The sequence below is a fragment of the Coturnix japonica genome, chromosome 1 (genome assembly GCF_054131305.1).
Source record: "Coturnix japonica strain WE chromosome 1, WE-NBRP24, whole genome shotgun sequence".
NCBI classification, from domain to species: Eukaryota; Metazoa; Chordata; class Aves; order Galliformes; family Phasianidae; genus Coturnix; species Coturnix japonica.
In genome coordinates, this window is record NC_140663.1 from 6,648,871 (window position 1) to 6,669,730 (window position 20,860).

Here is a 20,860-nt window from a genome sequence, read left to right on the forward strand (position 1 = left end):
TGGCTGAGTCACCATCCCTGGATGTGTTTAAAAACTGTTTGGATGTGGTGCTCAGTGACATGATTTAGCGGAGGGTTGTTAGGGTTAGTGGGTGGTATGTTTAGGTTGCGGTTGGACTCGATGATCTTAGAGGTCTATTCCAACCTGCGCAATTCTATGATTCTATGATTTTTGCCTATGCCATTTACTTAGTGGCAGCAGCAGGCAGAAGATTGATGTTCCTCCTTGCCACTGCTTCCTACCCATCCTCTTCCTATTGCAAGAAAAATCCAGCCTGGCTCTGACCTCTTTAGTAAAGTAACAGCAATGAGTTTTTGTCTGTTTTCTATGAGAAGCTTTGAGGTGGGCATACAACTCTCAGACTGCAAACTGCAAATGATAATGATAGACTGACATAATGACACCAAGCGCTCAACATCTGCACTTGGTGTTGAACTATGGAGTTGATTACAGCTCCTTTTTATTAAGAGGACTAATTGTGTGAAGGGTTGTGTCAGAAAAGTTCTTATCCAGAGCTCAGATTTCTGGGTGGAACAGTGTACTTTGGACTCTTTACATGGATTTTATTTATTTATTTTTTAATTGTTATTTATTTGGTTCACGGAAAACATGATATTTTTAAAGTAGGATTTGGTCATTTGGAAACAAGTGCTAGAGTTTTTTTACTTTGAAAAAAGGCTTCCTTTTGGAATTTCTTAAACTATGGCTAGAACCAGTTGTATCTACTTATTTCAGGGAAAGTGATCACTGAGACAAAAGGATTGTGTTTTTGCTTTCAAATTTTTATCATGACTTAACACTTCCCCTATCAACCTCCACAGCATCCTCTTTGCTTTGAGGTGATTTACTTCACTGTTTACATATGGTAGAAGTACTGAAGAGAGCAAAAGGGTTTTATTCAAATGGAAACAAAATCTTCTTATTATTTAAAATCAGAGAAACTCAAATGATAGTGTGAAAGGGCAGAAGTAATAATTAAAAGAAATAATGAATATGATGTTTCTCCCAAGATTTTTTTTTGTTAGTCCAGTGTGCAAAGCCTTTGCCAGACTGTGTTATTTTCCTTTTTGTTTTGATTTGTTCTAAAACTGGATTACTTGATGTATCGGGCAGTATCCGATAACCTGCATCCATCAGAAAGCAGTGAAAACCTTTCAAAAAAGACATCTAAGTAAAATATAAGGAAGTCCAGAACATTCAGTGGGGATGAATGTTCATTGTGGGTTGTTTTGATTCCTGTATGTGTTAAAAACCCACAAGCAAATGGCTTTCAAACCGCCTTTGTTAGAATTCAAAACATGTTCTAACACAGACATTGGGTCATTTTCTCAGTAGTGCTATCAGAATGAATGAAACCTCTGGGACAGTGAGATCCTCACCTGCTATAAATTGATGCCAATTTAGATTCTAGGGATGCAGTTGGTCTGACACAATGCCTGTCATTTCAGTGTAAACTTAGTGATCTGCGCAAGCTTGTTTAGGGATATTTATCTTGCTTAGGGATGTTTATCTCAGTCTCAAGTAGCAGTCCAAGTTAAGTCAGGGGACTCTCCACCAAGTACAAAGGGAGTAGAGCTTGACTATCTCATAAGTAGCTCTATATTGCAGATAGTGAATGTCAGGTGATGTAGATCTGATCCTGCTTGTTGCTCTCCATACAGATTGAGAAGTAATTCTTTCTGGTTTGGGCATTTTTAAGATATCATAAAGATAATGCTGATGCAATGACATTAATATTATGATCAGATACTCTGACCTTTTGGCATACCATAAACAGTTTCTTAGCACACAAAAGAGCTTCCAAGAGTCACATGAACATCACTGCCCAATCTGAGATGCTTTAAGGGGTCTTCATTGAGAAAACAAGACTCCCAGTTTGTCAAACCACGACCCCTGTGTATTGAGGTAGGAACCAAGCCTGAAGCACTTGACACTGAGGAGCTTGTGGAGAAACTGACTCTGTGGGCTGTGCAATGTCTGTTTTGGGCAGTTCACAGAGATTTTGATACTGACCAACTCTGAGATGCAGAGTCTGTGTAGCCAGCTGAGGGACTGTGGACATCAAAAGATCTTCACTGGTCAACACATGGATCTACAAAAAAAAAAACAAAAAACCAACAATATTCATCTATCTATGAGTAGGAATTTTAAGAACTTATGTCTTTCATTTTTTGCATTCAAAATAACAGCTGCTTTCTTTGGCAGTTCAGCCCTAAAAAGCGTGTAAAAACATCTTGAGATTGGGCTAGAGAGAACGTGTACATCCAACAGCATGTATCTCTAGTATCTGCCTTTCAAGCCCCAGTGGTGTTGCCTTTGAAGTCAATGAGAATTTTGCTATTGACCTCAGCAGGAATGAGATCAACAGGAACAAGCCCTTAGGTAAATATGCCCAGGCACATTAATCAAAGGTGTATTTGTTTCCTTTATGTCTTATTGGACTGGGAAAATGGAGGATTTCAGATTGTTCCAACAGACTGAGAGGTGGCTCTCAGAGAGCGGTTATAAAATCAGGTATTTTGCAATGGTCTGAGTGGCCGCTATGTGTGTATTGAATTGTTTGCTTTGAATGCAAAGGTCACCCCAGAGACAGGTGTAAATGTCTCCTGGATTGCTCCTTTGTTACTATTTTAGCCTCTGCGTCTCTGTGATGCTCCAATTACCTCCTATAGCACTGGTGATACGGAACCAGCTTTGTTTTGGCTGGAGGTATAAAACAGTCTAGGCTAATTTTCTGACACATCTTCTTCTACCTCTTTGCCAACATAATTTAAAATGTCTTTGATTTTTATATGCTACCAGTCTACAGTGTACGCGACAGATTTAAATCATGCCAAATGGGTGAACCAGTGATCAAAGTTTCGTTGCTAATGTCTCATTGAGATGCAATTAGGCATTTTCATGTTTGGAAATTATCCTGCATTTTATTAACAAGAGAAGCACTTAAGATGCTTTAATAATGTGCTTATAGTTTTTCAAGGAGAGGGGACATTATACGTGGCCGTGACAAAGCATTCATCATAATCACCTGTTTTGTGATGTGGATTTTGTAACACAGACACACTCCCATACACATGTGTGTGTATACATGCACACTATTCATGCAGGCTTTTTACCCTGGTGTAAAGGTTAGAGGAAAACGCAAGGAGATAATGACCTGGAAGGAGGAAGAAACAAAAATGAAACCATGCTGAAAAACTTTTATCTTTTTATTATTGGTGCCTTTACATTAATACTGTTGTTTTGTGCTGAGAAAACCAGTCTGTTACATGTAAGGTAACTGTAATATACAACATAGAAATGCAGTCTAAGTTAATTACAACAAGGAACTACAAAAAATATCGTAGGAAAGAAGTCACCTAACATTGCAACTGTGCTTGCAACAAATCACTCCCTTACTTTAGGACTATGCACATTGTGAACCATGGTTATTTACATGTCCCTTATGACCATTAACAACAGAAGAGCTAAAATCAGTCTAAAAAGTTCCAGAACGTCACTATATACTGTACAATCCTCAAAAATAATTTATTACACTATTTCTAAAAAAAGGTACTAGTTTTCTTTTGTTTTCTTTTGTTTTCTGGTGTTTTCCAAAGTGCACAACATGTGCAAAGTTTTGCCTAACAGTCTAAAAACTCAAGAACTGAACTGCAAGTCACAATCACAGAGATGAGGTGGTGGAGTCCAGGACTTCCCTTCCATTGCAGACCGTCGGTACGTACATACTGGCAGATGCTGAAAGAGAAAGAGGGGAAAATGAACTGATGTCACGAGGGACAAAAAGTCACAGCAACACACAGGATTAGAATTTGAATGATCTCAACCATGTCACCCAATTTAACCAAGATGCCCTATGGAAAAGTGAGTGCAGGTGACAACAGCAGTGGAGCTGGTGGAGGTGTGCTCTTACCTCTACAGGTCAATGCAGATCTGAAGCTGCAACCTCCTGGAGGAACCTGTATTCTTTTTGCTGAGTGTTAAGAGGGCTTGGGATGAGTGAGCTTGTCTAAGAAGTGCTTGAATAAAATGCATTTTGGTGAGGATTTTGGACCACTGGGCCTAACATAGTAGCATTTTGCATGTTAGTGTCTGCCAGTGCCGCTAGAGTGGTACAAAGATGCCTTTACAGGGTAAAAATTGAACCTTTGGGTCTTTCATTCATTATTGGCAGGAAATTGTAATGTCTGATCCTACAGGCTCCCAAGGATTTGGAATGGCCATTCCTGAAATAAAACATATATGTTTTTAAATCCAGGAGATAATCTACCTCTGCACATTAGGACTGTGTGTTAATCTAATTGTTAATTAAAAAAAAATAATAATAAAAAATGATGTGCATAGTGGATGGAATGATGAAACATTCAAATAACTGAATTTTAAAGCAAAATTTATCCCAATTTATTTCCTGGTCATAATCCCCTGGATTTCTGGAAGCTCTGGGTCAGGATTCAAATAGGTAGGCCCAAATTCTGTTACCCTTACCTTCATCACCTAATATTTTATTCAACAAGTTTTCATTGCTTCAGTGATGTGACAATTGAACATTAATATCACAGTTTGCTTTTGAACATGTTTGTGTTTTCACTGTAAGAGATATTAATGGTCTGCCAAAGCCTTGTGGTTTTTAATTTAAAAGCAAGCTAGTTTATCCATCTTTGTAAAAATTATCCACTGGGCATCAGCAGTGTGTTTTTCAATACTCCGTGACATCTCTGCTTACAGCACCATAATGCAGCTTTTTGAAAGACACATTAGGTTAATGATAACTGTGACCCAGAGAAATGTGATGCCTTCATCAAAGAAAACACATAGCAAGCAATGACTTGGTAAACCCAATCATCCACTGTAAAAAGCAATTTATGCAGCTGACAAGGGCATGCTCAGTCTTCCAAAACCGGTGCTGGCTGCAGTCCCTGTTGCAAGCTGGTTCTCTAAATACTCTCAGCATCATGTTCAAAATTGATCATTATTTCTTCAGATCAGTTCCTATTTGTATTTTTTATTTTTCTTTCATTGACTGAATAAATATTTCATATGGAAAATACAACTGTTGTAACAAGATAAATTTAGAGGCACTCCTGGACTAACTTGTTACTCCAGGCAGGGCGTAATGCTGGTAAGCAGAAGAATCAAGAGTGAACTCTTACCCTGATTTAGGTAGATGGAGTTTCATCTTTCACAACCTATATGCATGCTGGAATCTGATATTGGTCTATGGTTTAATGAAGATTAACTATCATGTTCTACATTCAGTTTTCAGCTGGATAATATACTGGCATTACATTGAGCTGAAGGTTTTATTATTGTTCTTTGTATTACCACTTACTGCTGGCAAACAGAAAAATCGATACTGCTTAGGAGACTAGTTTTGAATCCTCATTCTTCTGTAGTATGTCTACGGGCAAAAGCATTTTGCTTCTGTGAGCATCACTCGCACACCCAGAACATTTTAGCGTCAGGGGTTCTTTGAAGCCCAGCCCACTGAAGGGTATGAATAACTTGAATACTGCAGGAACTGGATCAGGAGGATGCCACAGTTGGACAAGAGGAATCTGGTGGTAGGTGAGGAGTGAGTGGCTTTGCCTTTGGAGTTCCCAGGCTTCCTCCTCAGCACTTAACTCTTTTGTAGTGCTGGGAGGCAGTTTTCACACTGAGAATCCAGCTCTCAGTTCTCTCAGAACAAAAGCACTGATTTCTTCCTACAAAGCTTAGCAATGTTCAGCACTCGCACTACACAGCTCTGAGTTTCTCTGTGTGTCGTAAAGCAGCAGCCTGAAAGATTGCTGGACCTCCTGGAGACACTTCAGCTCCATTTTGCTATGCACACCTACATAGGCAGGCAGACTCAAACTTTTGTGCGCAACTTTCTCTACTCATGCTCACAGCAAGACAGATGTGAGTTAATGATGTATAAAAGCTGTAGTTTGGAGCTAGAGCTGGGCAACAAAGTACTGAGAGAGGAAATTTACCAGCATGGCTGTAAACATTAACTTCAGTTCTTTTTCTGACCCCAGTAGAGGATACCTGGAGGAGCTCACATCTGTGTGCAGCTCTCTACGTGGACATCACTTGAATGAATGACACTCGGTAAAAATAAGCTAAAAGGGTGTAAAAACTCTGCCCAAGTCACACAGAAGCTTAAATCAGTCCTGAGCAACCCAGGAAGTTTTGTAAGTGCTTGTCTCTTGCCTTATGGGAACATCTCTGCCATGCCCATAAAACACTCATGGAAAATGGGGCAAACATCTCAATAGGTGAAGCAGCGCTCTGCCAAAGGTGAATTTTTAGACCCTAACAAATACATATAGATACAAGAATGTCATCTGCCAAGGTATATGTATATCCTGCCTCTCTTCAGCTTTGATATGCTTTCTTCTATAGTCCAAACTTCAGCTGTTCTGTGATCAAAGCTTGGTACTTTTAAATCACGTTCCCTCACTCAGCAGCATTCACCTCTACTGCATTCTGCAGAGCTTGCAGCAGGACAAGAAGCTGAATTCAGGTAACCACATTTGGAGGTGCAATTAGCAATAAATGGGACCACACTGAGGCTTATGTGACTCACTAGCATCAGGCCCTCCCTCCATGTTATTGTGATACACATTTAGATCTTACAATTAATGATCTCCAAGAGTGTTGTGAGATATTTTTGCTTTCCTCTCAGTGCTTGCCCAGTTTTCGAGGCTGATGAAAACACCATTGAAACCAAAGGAAAAATAAGCTGACAGCCTTGGGACTGGTGAAAGGAGTATTTTCTATTCCATTTATTTATTTTTTTTAATAGATGCAGTATGTTAATTGATATTCTCTCCCAGTCCTGCTGCCACTGAGGGAATGTGCCACATGGTGAACTGTGTGCTGATAGAAGTGAGCTTGTAGCAGGCATGGAGAAGGCCATGAAATGGATTAGAATCAATTTGGATGTCAGTCCTTTCAGAGACTTATGAATAAATAAACAGTTTAGCAAGAAGAAGATGTAAACAGTTTACAAATAATTTGAAGGGTGTGAGTGAAGTTTTTCCATCTCAAAAATATAGCTGCAGTGATAGACAGTGAGTTCTCAGTGTTATTTTCCTAAAATAATCTTCATAAATGGAAACAGTGCTTTTGTTCCATTGTACTACATGGGACTTTTAGTCTTTCTTCTATGTCCTTTCTGTGGTCCAGAAAGTTCCCAGAGATCAGTATATTCACTTTGGTGTAAGCAGGAAAAGTAAATGACTGAGGTCACTTTTCTGAACAATGAAGTAAGTTGCAGGAGGATGTAAGGGTTGATTTCTGTGCTTCCCTTAATGTCTTGAAGATATTCATAAATTTGAAGAGGTAGACTTTTAATCAAAAGGTGTGCACTGAGGATGTATTTCAGTTGCATACAGGCACACACTCAATATGTATATCATCCAGCCATTACAATAAAAAAAAATCCAGTTCTGTATAAAAGTATCCATGAATCAACATGGTTTCTGAGTTAGCTGATTTAATAGTAAGAAGAAATTTTAAAAAAATATGCAAAGACTACCTTCACAAAATTCACAGGGGACAAATTAATCACATGAGACTTATTTTGTCCAAGAGCCAAGTTTCTTAAAGTTGTTCAGAAACCATAGATATTGGAAACACAGCCCCTTTGGGATTGCTCTTCACTTTGGACACTCATCTCTCTTTAACTAAGTGTTCCAAAATAGCAAACAATTTTGGTTTCTGGTGTGTGCTCTGCAGCTCCCTTTTTCTCTTGTATTCCTCGCCTCTCTCTGCCTGTGTTGTGCTTTTCAATTAGCTTCCAGGTTAGATGCTGTTGGCAGAGCTCCGTGAACAAGGTGCTGTGTGCTCCCGTCATTGCTTAGTTAAACTTGACAAACAAAACTCTACAGGTGACCTTTTTATTTTTCCCCTTTTAATTAAAAAAAAATCTCTGAACAGCTCACCCAGAAGATGAGCAGCAGCCACCTAACAAAATCACAGATGTGATTGTGCTTGGGATGAAGAGAATAACAATGCAGAGAAGGCAGAGCAGGTGAGCTGCGCTTGCCACACAGCACCGCATCTTCCCTGCTGTGGCTCTTACAAAGAGTATTGCTCACACTCTGCATACAGAAATGGTTTCTAGCATTCTCTGTGTGTGTTTGCTGTAGAACTGAGCTTTTTCTTTATAATTGGCATTGAGATAGAGCTGCATTCTGGCCCAGGTCTTTCCAGCGTGTCACTTTGACAGGAGTACTCCAGAGCAATCTGTTGCTGTGCTGCTGTCAGAGTGACAGCAAGTGGCGAGTCATCCTTGCTTTGTGCTGAACAGGCTGGAGCCCGCTGCAAGATTTCTGCTGGCTTAAATGAGCTTCAGAGCAGGCTCTGAACTCATTCCCATGGGAGGAGAATGAGTTTTTTTTCTCTAGTCATAAATGAAGCCATGCTTCCATATCAGCTCAGCCTACAAAAGGGTTTTTTGTTGCTGGTAAAAGAAATAAAAAAAAATAAAAAATAAAAAATAAAAGCTTTGCCTTTATTCATCCAAATCCACTGCATCCCCACACCCTTATAACAAGGCAGCAGTTTTGCTACTTACACTGGGAATATGTGGTCCCAGTCCCACTGACACTGAACCTGTTGAGATGGAGTCTGTGAGTGACCACGTTCTTCTGGGGCTGGAAGAGGATGATGTGCACCTTGGGTGCGAAGAGGCAGCCCAGCACCACGAAGCCGCTCAGACTCACGGAGATGCACATAGTGGTGGTCTGCACCTGGAAGAGAGCGGGTGCAAAGTGCTGTGTTTTTGGTATGGAATCTCTGAAATTCAGAATGTCAGAAGCATCATAATATAACAGTAGGAACCACAATCCTGCGCTGCTGATGCAAGTGGGCTTGAACATCTGTCTTATTCCTACCTTCCATGTGGTAATATGACAAATGCGTTATGTTGATGGTACTGTTTCTCTGTGTATCATAGAACCATAAAATCATAGAATGGCTTGGGTCAGAAGGGACTTCAAAGATAATCTATTTTCAGCCCCTCTGCCATGGGCAGGGTTGCTGACTGATCAAGCAAGAAATCGGGCTGCCCAAGATCCCATCCAACCTTGAACACTTCCAGGGATGGGACATCCGCAACATCTGTGGGCAGCCTATTCCAGCATGCCACCACCCTGTGAGTGAAAAATTTCCCTGACATCTAATCTAAATCCTCCCTCCTTTGATTTAAAACCATTCCACCTTGTTCTATCATTGTCTACTCATGCCAAAAGTATTGGAAAGCCATAATGAGGTCTCCCTGAAGCCATCTCTTCTCCAAGCTAAGCAAGCCCAGCTCCCTCAACCTTATCATAGAATCACAAGGTTGGAAAGGACCTACAAGACCATCTAGTCCAACCATCCTTCCATTACTGTAGCTACAGCAAACCACTAAACCATGTTTTGTAGCTCCTCATCCAGACGCCTCTTGAACACTGCCAGGGATGGCAACTCCGCCACCTCCCTGGGCAGGCTATTCCAGCACCTGATCACTCTCTGACCTTTCTTCATAGGAGAGGTGCTCCAGCTCTGATCATCTTCATGGCCCTCCTCTAGATCCCCTCCAAAAGCTCCACACCTTTCCTGAGCTGGGGGCCTCAGATCTGGATGCAGTGTTCCAGACAGAGCCTCATAAGTGCAGAGAAGAGAGGGACAATCCCCTCCCTCTCCCTGCTGGCCACCTCTCTTTTGATGCAGCCCAGGATACTGTTTGCCTTCTTGGTTGCAAAAGCAAACTGCTGGCTAACATTAGGTTTTTCATCTACCAGGATCCCTAAGCCCTTCTCAGCAGGGCTGCTCTCAAGAGGTCATTCTCCCAGTCTGTACACATACCTGGGATTGTCCCGATCCAGAGGCAACCTTGCACTTGGCCTCGTTAAATCTCATTGGGTTTACACTGTCTCACCTTTCAAGTTTGTCAAGGTCCCTCTGGATGGCATCCCATCCTTCTGACATATCAACTGCACTACTCAACTTGATGCTGTCAGCAGATACTTGACTGAACAGCTTTGCACAGGAGTGAGAATGCTCTGTTTCTCTCACCCCCATACACTTGATTCCTATATTGGTCAAGAAGTCCTCTGTAATGCAGCAACTGAGCAAAGCTGGCTACAGTGGAAACCAGGCTGCATGTAGTGTGCTTTACATTACAATTAATGCCTTAAAGCTTCCATTTGAAAACAAGTTTAGCCTCCAGCTTCAACTCTAATCAGAGTACTTTAGCAGTCTCTTGCTGAGGCATAGGTGTGATTTTGAGTAAACACAGCAGCTGGTGACATTTGTCAGATTGACCCTGAAAAGGGCCCTGACTTTGAGATAGAAGGACTGGGAAATGAATTGTGTGGAAGGTACAGGATTTTGGATTCACTGCTTTGGGCAATTTGTTAGTGCAGCTTTGCTGTCAATCTATCTTCCTCTTTGTTCGCTCATATAACTAGGCACCAGTTTACTGGCTCATTTTCCGTTTATATTCTTCAAGGCAGGTTCCTTAATTAAGACGTTGAATTAAACTGCCTTAAACTCTACTGCTTAATTGATATGATCATACATCCATGACTCGTTTTGCCTTAGATGCACTCCTGCAGTCCTTGGAGATCAGCCTTCTTCTGTGGAAATGCTCCTCACATCTCCTTGTCAGAAATACTTATTGCAAAATGAAAACCAGAATAAGAAATGGACTTTGTCACTTTACTTATCCACAGAGTATCAATTGCTTTGTCAACTCTAAGTATAATTAAGGTGATCATGTAACTGATGATCACTCTTTACCAAAGGTGGATGCCTGATTTTGCTATGACTGGTTTAACACCCAGACTTTTTCCATGTTTTCTGCATTTTTGGGGGTGATTGAGTGAAAAAAATAATCATAAAAATCCCTTAAATGTGCTAGATGTTAGAGCTGCTTATTTAGTCATAACAGGTTTCATTTTGTCTTTGATTCTGAAGAACACCTCAGTGAAATCAGTGTGGATCTCTGCGTGAAAATTAATAGCATCAGAGATGTCTGTATTATCCAGAAGCTCTGATTTAAATTTCTGACAGTGAAACTAAGAGATACAGCTACCAAACACAGCAGTTTCTGGGCTCTGCTTCAAGATTCAGACTGTCTGGGAACCAGTTCTCGGATTGCTGGAAGACTCAACGGGAGTCTCAGAGGAACATCAGGTTGCTTTGCTGCTGCTGGGAAAAGGATTGCTGCAGGAGGCTAACCTACATCATCAACCTGATTGCCTTGCAGGGGGAAATAACTGGCACTGTGCATGATGTGAGAGTAGCTGATATTTGACACTGTCACCCATAACTTCCCTGTTGACAAGCTGATGAAGTAAGAATAAGTTAAGTGTATGATAAAGGTGAACTGAGGATTGACTGGACTACTTATCCATATTCATTATAGATAATCTTTCAGTTTTGTGCTTTTCACTACAAGAAAGATACTGAGGTCCTGGAGTGTGACTAGAGAAGGGCAATGAAGCAGAAGTCTTACTGGGAGTGACTGAGGGAACTGGGACTGTTCAATCTGGAGGAGGTTCAGGGGAGACCTTATAGCTCTTTACAGTCACCTGAAGGGTGGTAGTGGTGAAGCGGGAATCAGCCTCCTTTCCTGTGTAACTACTGATAGGATGAGAGGGAATGGCCACAGGTTATGCTAGGGGAGGTTCAGGTTGGATATTAGGAAGAATTTGTTCTCAAAAAGAGTGGTGAAGTACTAAAACAGGCTGCCCACGATGGTGGTGGAGTCACTGTCCCTGAGGGTGTTCAAGAAGAAGGTAGGTGTCACACTGAGTGACATGATTTAGTGGACATGTTGGTGATGGGTTGATTTGGGTTGGACTAGATGATCCTAGTGGTCTTTCCAACCTTAATGATTCCATGACTCTATGCAAAGGCCATAAAGAAAAAGGTCTGGAGGAAATGTCATGTGAGTCTGAAAGAAATGGGGTTGCTCAGGGCAGAGAAAAAAAGGCCAAAATGGATCTTACCAGTGTGTACATGTATCTTGTGGTGGGAGAAAGGAAGAGGCAGCCAGACCCTTCCTGCTAGAACCCAGTGACAGGACACTGGCAGAAAATGGTACACAGGATATTGTTTAACTATATGGAAACCATGAAGATAGTCACCCTGGTACAGATTCCCCAGAGAGACTGTGGAGAATCTATCTTTGGAAATATTAAACACCCCACAAGACACAGTCTTGAGAATCTTCTGCAGTCAGCATTGCCTAAAGCATAGTTGAGTTAGGCAATCCACAGAGGTAACCTTCCAACACTGGGACCTATGGAAAGATGTGGGTAGAAAAATCCTACAGCTGACTTAATGACTGAATTGCCAAATTTCTGCATCATGATTGGTAGGGATGAATACTATTTTGCATACATTTCCAGGAGGTCTCATTTTCCATTTTTCTTTTCCTTTTCCCTTTCCAGGACCTACTCTTATTAGGACCAGAGGGAATGTTTTCAAGCTATCGCAGGGGAGATTCAAGCTGGACATTAGAAAGTATTATTTCTCAGAAAGGGTGGTCAGGCACTGGAATGGACTGCCCAGGGAGGTGGTGGAGTCACCGACACTGGGGGTATTCAAGGAACAACTGGATGTTGTGTTGAGGGACATGGTTTAGTGGGAGCTATCGGTAATAGGTGAACGGTTGGACTGGATGATCTTTTAGGTGTTTTCTAGCCTTGGTGATTCTATGATTCCCTTTCTTTTTACTTTTCTTTTTCTTTTCCTTTCCTTTTCCCTTCATTTTCCTTTTTCCTCTCCTCTCCTCTCCTCTCCTCTCCTCTCCTCTCCTCTCCTCTCCTCTCCTCTCCTCTCCTCTCCTCTCCTCTCCTCTCCTCTCCTCTCCTCTCCTCTCCTCTCCTCTCCTCTCCTCTCCTCTCCTCTCCTCTCCTCTCCTCTCCTCTCCTCTCCTCTCCTCTCCTCTCCTCTCCTCTCCTCTCCTCTCCTCTCCTCTCCTCTCCTCCCCTCTCCAACCCTAGAAATAAGCCCCCTAATAATAAAATCTCAAGCTGATCAGCACTTTTTTTTTTTTTTTCATTGCTACTTTTATGTTTCTTGGATAGGTCATTAGTGATGCCACCAGTGTTGGAATACATGAGGATGGCACAAGTTGATGTCACAGTGACATCATGACACATGTTTGTGTGACACTGCATGGAAACTAAATTTAGGCTTTTCAAAAGAACACCAAAAGTGTAGACATAAATGATAGGATTTTCAAAAACCCGCTAACATGTTATGAAAGTGTCAAAAAAGTGTCAAAATCTTTTTCTGTCCACTGAATAGGACTCAAATTGGCTCATACGGAACTTTTTGTTCAAATTAAATGCTCACAGTTGCTCCTGAAAATCTCCCTCAGGAAATGAGGCTTAAAATGTTACTTGAGCAATCAAGTCATGTCCCTCTGGGCCATTATTGCCTGCGCTGCCCAGTGGTGTGACAGTATGAACCAATATCACCCTCCTTTGTGTATGGCTTCCTGATTACTCTGAGTGTCAGGAATTTTTCCCAAGTGCCTACCTTAAGCTTTTCCTTCATTAGCTTCAAGCCATTACTAGCCATTCTAACTTCTCCTGAGACTGAATAATTCTTTTCTTTTCATTGCCTTGGAATTATTTGTAGTCTGTGATCATGTCTCCTTGGGTTTGCACTTGTCTAGACTAAATATATTTAGCTCTTTCACTGTCACTCTGCATGTCTTACTGTGTCATTTGTGATCTATCCTTGTTTTCTCAAGGTTTTCAGAACCATTCCTTTGCTGAGAAAACTGGTCCAGGGTGGTCACACTAGAAGCATGTTAAATGGTATGATTAGATGTCCAGTTTTCCATGCTATATCTTAGCATACTACTGCTGATAATACCACCCTAAGTTTCATATCTTTTTTTTCTGGGCAGAAAGTTGAACTAATTCAGTACAATTTACTGTAAGGGCCAACTCCAGCAATCTCTTCTCACGTCATAACAACTGTGAGATTTCCAGTTGAGTAGATCAGAGTCTTTTTCTGAGATAATTTTCTTCGGTCCAGAAATACAATTTTATTTAATCTGAATCTTTTCCAAATTGTGTGACAATTAAAACAATTTTATATTTTTAAAATTATTTACTAATGTTGACCAGTATTTTCTGCTCAGTGATGTCCTTCTACAAAATGGAGAGAACAGATTGTTCTATATTAAAGCATAATATCTGTTGGAATGAAAAAAAATAAAACAAAATCAGGAGACTAATTGCTTCAGTTTTTAAGGCCTACCTCCACCAAATAACTCTGCAATTCATGTATGCTCATGATCTACTATTTTTTTTTTTTTGTTAGGTCTATAGCTCCACGTACTGATGTACTAGTGTGAATATACCTCTGTCCTGGGGGAGATCACAGAGCAGACTCTCCTGGAAGCTATGCTAGAGCATGTGGAAGAGACAGAGGTGATACAAGACAAGCAGCATGACTTCAGCAAGGGCTGGTCCCACCTGAACAACCTGGTGGCCTTCTGTGATGGCAAAACTGCATTAATGGAAGAGCCATTAATATAATCTATCTATCTGGACTTCAGTAGAGTTTTTAACACAGTACACCATAATATTTTTATCTCTAACTTGGGATAATATGGGTTTGGTGGGTGGACTGGGTGGATGTGGATGGGTGGATTTATGAATAACTGGCTGCAAGACTGTATCCAGAGAGAAATCATCAATACATAAATGTCTGGATGTAGATCACTGATGACTGGTTTCCCTTTGGGGTCAGTACTAGGACTGATGTTCTTGATCTATGTGCTTTGCCTCTATCACAGTGAGGTTGACAAGTACTAATACATTACACCTCCAGATATACATTCACAGTTCAAACTGAGAACATCTTTCTTAGAAATAAACTAAAATTTGCTAGAATGCTTAGTTGGATATTAATACCGAAACAGTTTGTGAGGTATCCAGGTGGCAAAGTGAGAGAAGCGTTTAAGTGAATGATGACAGGGTTCTTTAACGTGATGCACATGATTTATGGAAACATATATCCAAAGACTTACTCTGTAGTCACTGGATGTCACATAAAATATGGGGAGAAAGGCCAGCCAAATGATGCACGTTGTGTACATTGTGAAACCGATAAACTTGGCCTCGTTGAAGTTCTCTGGGCATTTCCTTGTTTTGAAGGCATACACAGTACATAAGACTACGAGGATTACATCATATGTTAAGGAGATTAACATACTGGAATCTTTAACATTGCATTTCAATATGACAGTCTCTCTCTTCTCAGGAAGAGTGTACCTCCTGGTGCCAGGGGCCTCCAAGATGAGCCACACAGACACCATCACAATCTGTACCAAAATGAGACTCAGGCATATGAAGACCTGAGAGCTGGGGCTGATGAACTTAGGCCTTTGAGCACCGTTCTTTACGCCATCAAATATTCTAGCTATGCAGTTTGTTTTTGTCAGGAGGGCAGAATAGCAGACAGCAAAGGAACTTCCTAGCCCCAAACGACGCAGGGTGCAGATAGCTGGAGAAGGCTTGGCTATGAAGAAGAATGTCATGCTGTAAGAAAGGAAGACGCCAAAGAGCAAAATGTAGCATAGTTCACGGCCAGAGGCTTTAACTAGGGGAGTGTTGTTGTGCTTGATAAACACTGCAATGACCAAAAAAGTACAAATAAAGCCCAGGCATGCAATCGTAACAGGACCTATTGCCCAAGCATCTTCCCACTTGATGTAGTCTTCTGGTAGGTCATAGCAGCCAGTCAGGTCAGCTGTAGGCCATTTTCCTGGCCCACAGTCTGCACAAGTAAATTCATCAGCCAGGTACTCGTATGTTTCACAGGGAATACAAATCCAACAGCAGACATCTCCTGGTTGCATATTCTTCATCTCGTTAGGAGCACAGGGGTCACTGCACTGGGAGACAGGGACCGAGCTCTTCGACCAGTGGATGGAGTCTGCCTCAAGTGACAGGCTTTCTGCCCAGTGACCAACCTTCACATAGGAGTATCTGTCTCCAGTGTATTGGAAATTAAACACGTTGTAACGACCTATCCCATCTCCGTAGGCATCAAACTTGACTGTGCTGTCTGCGGCATTAGGAGGATTGAATGGAGCTGTGAAAAAAACAGAAATAGAGAATATTATCAGAACAGAAGATGACCTTTTTTAACTGTTTGGGAAACACAGCCTCCTGACAGCTTACATAGTCCAACTCAAGTGTCAACAGGTAAGTCAAGATGTCTGTGTCTGTCTGTCAGATATTTTTGCCTTGTTCAGATGAGGAAGAAAAAAAGGGTTAAAATAATTGAACTTTATTTCACTTTACTGAATGAGAGATAGTTGTAAATGTGGAGAGCTGTGTTATCAGTATCCTTATCTTTTTACTCCGGGTACTAACAAATTCTTACATGTTTTCTCACAATGTGCATAATTGTGAATCTTCAGATTATTATTTTCTTGGAAGAAAGAGTTCCACTATTAACTCAGAGTTTTTTTATGAAATTAAACTATTGTGAAATAAGAAAAAAAAACAACTAATCATCAGATTCATACACATCAGTGTTTAGTCCATCAGTCTGGAATGAAGGTGAATACAGGATCTGTTTTTATGATGATGAAGTAAGTCTGAGGTTCTCAACAATTTCCTATCACATCTTCTTAATATCTTCCAGTTTTTTAGGAGTTTAAGAAACCCTCCTATTTTGCTTCAGTTTTCCCATTTTTTTTTTGGTCATTTTTAAAATCTGGTCTGATCTTCCTAGAATGTGCTGCTTTGGTCTTACATCTTGTTTGGGGAATAGATGAAAAAACCACAAGCTGGATCTGTGACCTTCTCTGAGAAATCAATACTGTAACACTTCCAAATGGTAAGCACTAGAGAATTTTTGTTTTTCCTCTACACGAGGTTCATGCAAGGAATGAAGAATTATTAAAAATGTGGGGGGAAACTGCATTTACCATGTGATTTATTGGTCATTTGCTGTTGCATCAAAGGTGAATGTCTTTACAGGTGGAGAGAAAAAGTGTTTTTTTGTTTTGTTTTGTTTTGTTTTGTTTGTTTGTTTGTTTTAACTTTTGAAGAGCAATAAAGATGATTTAATTCCCAGTGTCTTTGGTTACAGAAGTGGTTCCATTGTCATTGCTGGAATAAATCTTTTCCCCTGCATCTGTGCCCATGCTGTGCTTGAGCACCAGCAATATTGTATAAGGATGTAATATCTTCCTCCACTTCAACTTCCAGATACTCTGGATTTGTTGCAGTAGATTTATTTAGCTTCTATAAAGCACAGAGGCCAAAATTCTCTCACCTTTAAAATTTTTTTTTATTTTTTTATTTTTATTTTTTTTTCTTCCTGCAGAGCACATTGCAGCGCTTACTCTAAGGTCGGCAAAAGGGACAGTGATTTTGGCACAGAAGCACTGGTTGGAGGGCTGATGCACAACCTGAAGCTCTGCAGGAACTAGATGTGAAAGTACATTTCTTCCTCAATCTTTTTTTTTTTTTTTACCTTAGGGCAAAGTAAGAAGATAATTTAGTTCTACGTATGGTTTATCCTGGTTTTGAGCCAAGACTCTCTGTTCTTATCCCTGCCCTCAGCTGTGTTTTGCCCCCTCACCTGTATCAATTACAGTGATAGACAGTCTTGGTTTGCAGGATTACAAGTTAAGTCTGTGTAGACAAGGAATAAACATTCACACTTCGCATCTAGTTGTATTACAGTCTCATCCAACAAAACCTCTGAGTGCACAGAAATTAAGGGTAATGTAAGCCTCCCAAATGGCCAGTTCTCCTGGATGTAGAATGCTCTAAATTAAACAAGTAGATAGATTAAAAATATAGGTCAACAAGAAGAATACCAAGCAGCTCGCTTTCACTCCCTCCTCCTCCTCATACGTAGGCACGCAAGCTATCTCAGCCAGAAATAGCATTAAAATGAAATCATAATGTAGCACTTAACAGTTCTTCAATAATGTGTTGTCATCACCAGTGTCTTATTTCATTATTCATAACACTTGCGTAGATTGTAGAAGTTGTTAACACAGAAGCCCAGTTTGAAGAGCCAATTTATTCACTTCAGTGTTATACAGCCAAGTCCTGGGGTGTGATGAGAACTTGTGACATCTACTGGGACCAGTGGTAAACAAGACAACCTGCAAACTAGTTGCAAGGCTTAATCTTCTGTCACGTACAGGACTCCAAGTACATAAATACCCCAGTGGAAATAAGACTCAGAAATATCACAATTTTCCATGAAAAAAATCCTTCTATGTAGCATGAGTAGCAACTTCATAGTTCTAATAGAGTATTTATCATTTATACAAAACAAAGTATTTGCCTTGGACTTTACAGCTAAGTCCAGATGTTGAAGAAGGTAATCTCACATATAGTTAACTCAAAACTCAAGTGTATGTTACCATCCATGAGTCTGTTCCCACACTACAAATATGACAGAAAGGTTTTTGTCAATTTGTTTTAAATCAACCACAGCTTGTAGTTGGAAACATTCATTTTTAGTGGTTGCTGATGGAGGAAAATAAATGGCACCCTTTCAGATGGGGAGGATGAAGTCATTTAGACAAACAACGATGTATTAAATTACACTGTGGTGAGCCAAAGCATACAAATGAGCCCACTGGGTGGCAGCAATTAATATAAATACTGATCACATACAAAATCTTCAATGCATTTTAACACATATCTGTCAATATACTTTAGACTCTGTAGCACCACTCCCAAAAATCATGTTTTCAGAAAAGATGATCTAATGATAATAACTGTAAGATTCTTACAGGCAAGAATGCAGAATCATAAGAAAATAAGGTATTATTTTCTAGAATAAAAAGAATATTTTTTGCCTATTGGCAGATGATTTTCCCAGAGATTAAACGTCAAATCCATGTCAAAAAATTATGAGAATTTTGTCGCAGTTAAATTTCGGTTTTGTGAGTACACATATTCACATTGGGTATTAGGAAGAATTTATTCTCAGGAAGAGTGGTGAGGCATTGGCATAGGCTTCCCAGGGAGGTGGTGGAGTCTCCAGATTTAGTGGGCAATGGTTGGTGGATAGTTGGAGTAGATAATCTAAGAGGACTTTTCCAACCTTAATAATTATTCTCTGATTCTATGATTCTATGATTCTGTGATATCTTTGAAACAGGTATTTCTGGCAGGCCTTTTACAGAGTTATGGCTAAGCTGTTTTGTATTCTTCCCTTAGGAGATGAGAGACAAGACTCTCTGGGTTTACCTGTGCTATGTGAATAGCTATGTGAATGACAATGCATTCATCTCCTTCATCTCCTTCATCTCCTCTGAGCTGTGTCATAGAGTCTTTTCCTCTCCTTGCACTTCGTGAACTGTCCTTATGCAAAACAGTTATCTGAGAGAAATTCCATATAAGAAATTACTGAGGAAAAGAAAGTTACTTAAATATAAACCAGCAATGATTTGCACTCCAGCTTGCAGCAGTTTAGCAAGGAAGACACAAGAGCAGTGCCATCTAAAAGTGGAGGACAAACTTCTCTTTGTTCAAATAACAAAAGAAAGACTGCAGATTTATGACCATTTTTGTACTAGGAATAGATAAAAAGATAGCATAGTTTTCATGTAGTGAGTTATGTAATTTTGTTTCTGTCTTCCTACAGTGGGATCATCTTTTCCAACAATCAAATAAATCACTAGTATAAAGCTATTATGTTTTCGCTTATGTGCAGTTAGAGATAGGAGAATTGTTTTATCATTTGTTGTATCAGTGCTATGCAACTCTTGGTGACATGAAAGCATTCAGAAGGAAATTTCTGAAAGGAGGATTAGTTTAATTACTGAGCAAAAACATTATTTTAAGCAGTTGTACTGGAAATGCTTTTTGAAATCGTTTGAAACCACACATTATAGAATCATGCAGTCACTAAGGTTGGAAAAGACCACTGAGATCATCCAGTCCAATCATCATCATGTACCCACCACACCCACTAACCATGTCCCTCAGTGCAATATCTACACATTTCTTGAACACCTCCAGGGATGGTGAGTCCACCACACCCCTGGGCAGCCTGTTCTACTGCCTCACTACTCTTTCTGAGGAGAAATTCTTCCAAATATGCAACCTGAACCTCCCCTAGCACAACTTGAGGCCATTCTCTCTCATCCTATTACTGTTACCTGGAAGCAGAAGCTAACCCCACCTTGACACAGCCTCCTTTTAGGTAGTTGTAGAGAGTGAAAAGGACTCCCCTGAGCCTCCTCTTCTCCTGACTGAACAATCCCAGTTCCCTCAGCTGCTCTTCATAAAACTTGTGCTCCAGACCCATCACAGCTTTCTTGCTCTTCTCTAAACACACTCCAGGGCCTCCATGTCTCTCATGGAGTAGTGAGGAGCCCCACACTGAGCTGTATGTGTAGCCTCATCACATCAGGATCTTGTAGACAGAGATGAGTAGATGTAGAAAACATAGTGGTTTAAACCCTATTTAGGCAGAAGGAAAACTTCAAAAGACAGGGAGAAAATGAGCATCATCTTACCAGGCTAAGAATCAGACAGTTTTGTTTGACAGCCGTGTCTTTCAGCCTGTTTCACATACAGAGCCTTGTATGTGTTTGGCACAGAGATGAGTGCATAGGTGTTCTCTTATAGAAAACAACATCTGTAACACTTCCTGGAAGCAATGATGACAGGCAGCCCACATCTGAGAACATCATCTTTCATACTCCATGAAACATGCATCTGTGCTGTGCTAGCAGCATGCATTCTTTCAAAACAAGGTACAGATCAGAGGCATTGTTCACTAGCTAGGAGGCAATTCATTAATACCAAGTCTCGATGAATGCTCAGCAGCTAGTGAAGCTGTGGGATTTCATGAGGTAAAGAAA

General features: G+C 40.5%; 1 protein-coding gene across 6 annotated transcripts in view; it reads right to left on the reverse strand.

The window, feature by feature from the left end:
- Positions 1-3,191: 3,191 nt before the first annotated feature.
- GRM3 (glutamate metabotropic receptor 3) overlaps positions 3,192-20,860 on the reverse strand; it is a 105,079-nt gene continuing 87,410 nt past the window's right edge. For all 6 annotated transcript variants that reach the window (XM_015875612.3, XM_015875707.3, XM_085512718.1 and 3 more), the window contains 3 exons: positions 15,035-16,101; positions 8,564-8,738; positions 3,192-3,738 (listed from right to left, as the gene is read on the reverse strand). In XM_015875612.3, the coding sequence (XP_015731098.1) occupies positions 3,665-3,738; positions 8,564-8,738; positions 15,035-16,101 (1,316 nt within the window). In that variant the 3' untranslated portion in view covers positions 3,192-3,664. The remainder of the gene's footprint in view (positions 3,739-8,563; positions 8,739-15,034; positions 16,102-20,860) is intronic.